This window comes from Branchiostoma floridae, chromosome 10 (genome assembly GCF_000003815.2).
Source record: "Branchiostoma floridae strain S238N-H82 chromosome 10, Bfl_VNyyK, whole genome shotgun sequence".
Classification (NCBI taxonomy): Eukaryota; Metazoa; Chordata; class Leptocardii; order Amphioxiformes; family Branchiostomatidae; genus Branchiostoma; species Branchiostoma floridae.
This window is the reverse complement of record NC_049988.1, coordinates 15,592,586-15,599,054: the sequence shown is the minus strand read 5'-3', so window position 1 is coordinate 15,599,054 and position 6,469 is coordinate 15,592,586. Positions and strand designations below refer to the sequence as shown.

The window sequence follows — 6,469 nt, the reverse complement described above, 5'->3', positions numbered from 1 at the left end:
GGAAACATAGTCAGCACCAGGGCCAGGGAAATGCATTCAGAACCAGGGAAAGGGAAACACAGTCAGTTCCAGGGAAAGGGAAACCACAGTCAGTAGCAGGGAAAGGGAAACACAGTCAGTACCAGGGAAATTCAAAGACAATCAGTACTAGGGACAGGAACACAGTCAGTACTTGGGACAGGGAAATACAGTCAGCATCCGGGATATGGAAACCAGGGGCGGGGAAACACAGTCAGCATCAGGGACAGGGAAACACAGTCAGCACCAGGGACAGGGAAATGCACTCAGCACCAGGGACAGGGAAACATAGTCAGCACCAGGGGCAGGGAAATGCACTCAGCACCAGGGAAAGGGAAACACAGTCAGTACCAGGGACAGGAACACAGTCTGTACTTGGGACAGGGAAATACAGTCAGCATCCGGGATAGGGAAACCAGGGGCGGGGAAACACAGTCAGCATCAGGGACAGGGAAACACAGTCAGCACCAGGGACAGGGAAACACAGTCAGCACCAGGGACAGGGAAACACAGTCAGCACCAGGGGCAGGGAAATGCACTCAGCACCAGGGAAAGGGAAACACAGTCAGTACCAGGGACAGGAACACAGTCTGTACTTGGGACAGGGAAATACAGTCAGCATCCGGGATAGGGAAACCAGGGGCGGGGAAACACAGTCAGCAGCATGGAAAGGGAAACCCTCTCAGTACCAAGGACAGGGAAGACCCTTGGCTCACCGCACTTATACCGCGCTGCTTCAATCTGTCCTGGAGTCATGGCGTAGTTGTATAGCTGCAGACAGGCGATACGACCCGCGAAGATCCGACTATCTCTGTCCTTCATCGCCACGCGGATCGGGTACTGAGTTTTGACTTCTGCAACTCCAACGTATATTTCAGCGACAAGCGAAGCGTTGTTCCAGACGGATGACATCCCCGTGATACTGTTGTAGGATCCGCCCACGTAATTCCAAGCATTCGGATTGAGTACATTCGCCGCGAGGTAGGGTGAATCGTTGGCGCAATTCCTTCCTACAACCCTAAAAAAGTCAAAGGATATGTACTTCATGTATGTGGCTTGTTTATTGCCAATGATTTTCTTTATAAACATCATGATTGAACAGTCTAAAGGGCCTGAGCTATGAACAGAAGTGGTTGCCAGCTCTCTTGATTCTGGATATGAAGTACTGTATATTCTTGAATAAAGTACGCACTTTTTAAACGTTTCAAAGTTGAAAAGGTGCTACAAGTTGTTGCCAAAGTTGGGGTGCGTGTAACAGAGCCTAAAATAAAGCAAGGTGGAGCTACATTTCTAGGAAGGTTTCAAAACATACACAGTTGTCTTACCAAAGGAACTATCTAAACATGATTTACATAAGAGTGACATTTGCATACAATTCTTATGAGTATAGTGACTTTAATTTTGATATAATGTTTAACTGTTTTTTCCAGTGATATGTACTTGCTGATTTGTTCTACCAGTTGCATTCTCATTGATTTATAAGTTGCAGCAGGCAATTCACAAGTGTGCAGAGACTATAACATTGGAGATTCATGCAAAACAACATGGAGAAAACATCATATATTTGAATTTATCCAGTTCAAGGTCTGTTCAAAATTCGTGGAGAAGTGGTGCATACTTTATATGAGTTTTTCCATTTTACCTTTCAGTCCCACAGTCTGAGACTTGCCCCAAATCAGGGATGCATACTTTAATTGGGGTGCATACTTTATTTGAGAAAATACAGTATGCTATTTTCTCATCCTGCAGGTGTTTACCACATTATGACAATGTCGTCCCAGAAAAGATTTACTATAAAGTATTAAAGAAGTAAACGTACCGGTGGATCAGTTCCTGCGAACTTAACTGAAAAAAATGGACTCCCCAATCATTGTTGTTTGTGATATAGCTGAAGATCGGCCCGGCCGCACCAGTAGGATATATGTGAGCCAGTACAGTGTGGGAGTAGCGCACATCCAACCTGCCATTGTTAGGAATGTCGAGGTAGGAACCTACAGTCCCTGAAAACAGGAACGCTCCGTCTGTGACTCCAAACGGACCTGGTGCTAACTGGGTTCCTCTTGCTACGGCATCATTTCCATTTCCTGTTACATCTGATGCGCCAGACTCCGCGTTTAATGGCCACAAGCCTACTAGTTCAGCTTCTGCGGACATAGGAGTGTTGGACTCATGTTAACTAATGCTAGGGGTAACCTACATGTATATTCATTAGTTTTACAAGGTGTTTACGGATATCAAGTCGATGATGGATGTTGGTTTCAAACTGAAATATTTTGACAACATTGCAATTTCAAACCACCGCCCATCTACATGATATCACAAGATACATGTACCCTGTTTTTAAACTAGGATGACTTTGGTTATCCTGCGGATAAAGGAGACCTAGTTTTACATGCATGAATGAATAACTTTCCCTTTGCCGCTTCATACTTCTTGCCGCTTCTGTCATTAAAATCATTCTACAATATGTTGCTCATACATATACCTGTGCTGATACATGCTGAACAACCAACCAGACTCATCTAAAATGCAGGTACTGCCACTTGGCAAATACAAACTGTCACTTTTCGCTTGACAATACTATTGTTGTTGTTGCCATATGCATCAGCGTTTTACAACTTTTGAGGGGAATGACAAGAACCAAAAATGTATATAAAGCTGCTAAGGGCTAGGGCAAGGGCTATAGGGTTAGGGTTATAGGGTCATAGGCCTAGGGCTTTTGGGCTTGGGCTTGGGCTAGGGCCTTTGGACTAGGGCTTTTGGGCTAGGGCTTTTGGGCTAGGGCTAGGGCTAGGGCTAGGGCTAGGGCTAGGGCTAGGGCTAGGGCTAGGGCTAGGGCTAGGGCTAGGGCTAGGGCTAGGGCTAGGGCTAGGGCTAGGGCTAGGGCTAGGGCTAGGGCTAGGGCTAGGGCTAGGGCTAGGGCTAGGGCTAGGGCTAGGGCTAGGGCTAGGGCTAGGGCTAGGGCTAGGGCTCAGCTGAGCATTTAAAAAATGTACATTTACCAATGTCCGACAGTACCAAAAACTACTCTGCTTGCAGTTCCAGGTGAACCTCGGGTGGGACATACATGTGAACCACGTTGTGAAAAATGGAAACCAAAAACTGTACTTGCTCAGACAACTGCGGAGTTTCCACCTTTCGTCCGACGAACTCCTTACATGCTACAAGACCCTTGTGTGACCATCATGTGAATATGCTGCCCCCGTGTGGCATGCGGGATTGACAGCGACACAACGAGCCAGGATTGAGACTATTCAGAGAAGGGCATGTCGTATAATCCTTGACCCTGCGTTCACAACTTACACGGAAGCGACAGGACCTACCCACACTAGAAGCCAGGCGTCGGGACCTGTGCCGCAACTTTGCAAGACGTCTTATTGAGTCAGAGACATTCAGGAACTGGTTCTAGCGTACTTTGAAGATTTGACAGGAGAATGAAGAAGGAAGAAGACAGAAGAAACATTACGAATACAACATATTCACCATACCTGTGGTATGGCTGAAATATAAAAATATTGTCATGGAGATAAAATGCAGAGAAGGACTGGAAGCCCATCATCAGGTACAGCGCAAAGAGAGAAAGAAGCACAATGCCAAGATAGGTGGAAAAGGACAGCCCGATGTGCCTCAAAGACACGGGAGGAACTAAGGTGTTATGGTAAGGTGGCACATATTCAAGACAGGCGACAGTAACCGTTACGCACTTTTCATCTGACAGATTCAACCGCCACCTAACTAGCTTGTACTGCTGTATCATCAAGCACATGGATTGTGACCTAGGAAACTTGTGTCACTGCTAAGTAACTTGTATCACTCTGCCGTGCAACTCACATGGCCAGAAGAACAAAGAAAGTTGAGTCAGTTCACAAAAATGCATTTACTGCGTCTATAAGTGGATTTACACTAGAGCACAGTAGATTAATTATGGCATTTCGTCTAAATTAGTTCTTGCATAAAGTGACACAGTTTTTTACAACCACATGCGTAATATGCATAGGCATCCATTGATACATCTACATGGTGATGTAACGCTGGTTCGCCTTTATCCGAGGGTAACCTATATTCGTTGTTTGTAAGAAAATACGTATTTAGGGATATGAAGTCGACAGACGGTGGTTTCAAATCGGAGCATTGTGAAAATACTGCAAATTTTAAACCACTGTCCGCAGACGTAATACTCCTAAATGTGCTGTTTATAAAGACAACGGATAAAGGTCACCCCACGGATAAAGGTGAACTAGCGTTAATAAAAAAGCTATATACATGACAACGGTTGGTGTGAATGTTCTGTGAGCTGTGAATGTTGCGTACCTGTAACAACAGTGACCGTAGCTGGTGTACTCTCTCCAACATAACTGACTGCGATCAGGCTGATGTTGTAACTCATGGCTGGTGTAAGACCGGTGACTGAAAACTGGGAGGCGCCGGACGGTATGGTCACGTTAGGCAGCGTCTGTCCCAGTGCGTTTGTTCTCTTGAGCCGGTATGATTGCAAGGTGGCTACAGGAGCTGTCCAGGAGATTTGCACGGACGTAGTTGTTGTCTCCCCTGCTGTTAAAGCTATAGGAGGATCCGTATCTGAAAAGAACGGGGCGTTGTCGATGACAATATTCAGGGTGTGAGACGTATTGTTTCTTCTCCTATATGTAATGATTTGCGATATGTTATAAATGAATAAAATGACTAAACCTGTAGTTTTAAGGAAAGTTACCAGAGGGACCACATTTACACTCTTTATTCTCCAGCCGGAAATCTACCACTCAAAAATCGTGACCCTAGCAAGTTCAGAACCTCAGCTGAGATAACACAACCGGACGTTTCGATGCAGTACCACAGAGAGACGCTATGCGACCCGTAGCTTATGAGAATTAGAAATGCTCAAAGGCTCTGGGCATAAATGAATATCTAGGAAACAGCACATACATTAATACCTTTTTTATCGGACGTGGTCTAAGTCAGTTCATCTTACCTGTAGTAACGTTTAATACGGTTGGCTCGGAGTCGGAGTCAATCGTAGCAGCAGTGATTTCGACGCGGTAGAGCGTACCAGGCTGAAGCCCGCTGAACGATGCCTGTTCCATGAACAACCGATAGACGAATAGGAGAGGAAGACTGAGTAGTGAGTATACAGTTATGTCGCAATGAAGTCATATGTACCTGAAATGCACGTAGTTTTTTAAAAGTATAACAGACCTTCTTGGAAGTATTATTCCTTAAATGGTTCATTGCCAATAAAAATGTGATCAATCAATCTTACGAGTTGAATCTATCTACCAATGAAGCATGCCTTTTTTTGCTATCCAATCTTTGTGTGAACGGTTCCCTACCGTTCTGATAGTTATCCCAACAGATTGCACAACATCGGCGAAACCAGAAGCGATTACTGTAACATTGAAGCCGAGAAGACGGTCTAACGTTACGTAATCCCAATCCACCGTAAAGGCGTCCGTCGTCGTGACAACTGCGGTGACGTTGTCAGGTGATAGGGGCACTGAAACGCAAGGTAGAACGTTTGAGTGACGAATACATTTCAAGTTGACAACGTTAGTTGCAGTTCTATTTGATTCCGCTGAGAAGCAGGGGCGTCCCTGTACCACATGACTTGAAGAAGAGCCTTGGATGATTAACTGTACCTTGAACGAATGTCTTACAGAGATGACTTGGCAAACGGTAGGCTGTTTCCAGATCTTCCAGGAGTTTCAAGAAGACGGCAACCCAAAAGGATGTTAATTCAATACGGTGACAGCATTTATATTATCTGTAAGCCTGTGACTGCTACATGTACTGCTTATAATGTCTTACTCTCCAAGCAGAGGTTGGGCTCTGGATGCTTTTAGGCGCTTGTAGCAGTTTTTATCGGTGCTGTTTTTTTATGTCTAGTCTTCCTGCTTCTGCTTGGAGAGTACTACTCATGTCCAGCAAATATGCGAGCCATCAGCTATGATGGTTGAGGGTTTAGGTTGCTTATATTGCTATATAGTGTTTTATTAATCATCTAGGATGTGCAAAAGGGTGTAGGAATATGCATGCTTACGTGTAGCTCCCTGCGTTGCAATTGGATCGCTGTCTTCGTAGTAACCAACAGCAAAGAGGCTGAAGTTATAGCCACTGAGGGGCTGCAGTCCTTTGATTTCCAGCTGGGTGGCGTTGCCCTCCGCGTTCTCCTCGATGTACGGACATGGCTGGCTGCTGGGCGGGAGGAAGCACACGTGGACGGTGTAAAAGTGGAGTCTCGCAGACGTTCCAGGAGTCCAGGTCACGGTCAAGGTCATCGCTGTTGCGTTGATGACCTTCAGGTCGGTCGGAGGATCTAAGGCTGGATTGATGAAATATGAATGAGTAAAGGTTCAAACAAATAACGGGTAGATTTCAGTGTGTGCAGCATTAGAGCAAGACCTCTTATCATCAACATCACCGACATCTTCGTTATCATCATCGCCGTCATTATCAT

At 45.4% G+C, this 6,469-nt stretch overlaps 1 protein-coding gene across 1 annotated transcript in view; it reads right to left on the bottom strand.

The window, feature by feature from the left end:
- The window catches only part of LOC118424958, a 49,519-nt gene that overhangs the window by 33,332 nt on the left and 9,718 nt on the right, over positions 1-6,469 (bottom strand). The window contains exons 3-6 of the mRNA XM_035833766.1: positions 6,053-6,334; positions 5,346-5,509; positions 4,988-5,090; positions 4,330-4,596 (exon numbers count right to left, since the gene is read on the bottom strand). Coding sequence (XP_035689659.1) covers positions 4,330-4,596; positions 4,988-5,090; positions 5,346-5,509; positions 6,053-6,334 — 816 coding nt within the window. The remainder of the gene's footprint in view (positions 1-4,329; positions 4,597-4,987; positions 5,091-5,345; positions 5,510-6,052; positions 6,335-6,469) is intronic.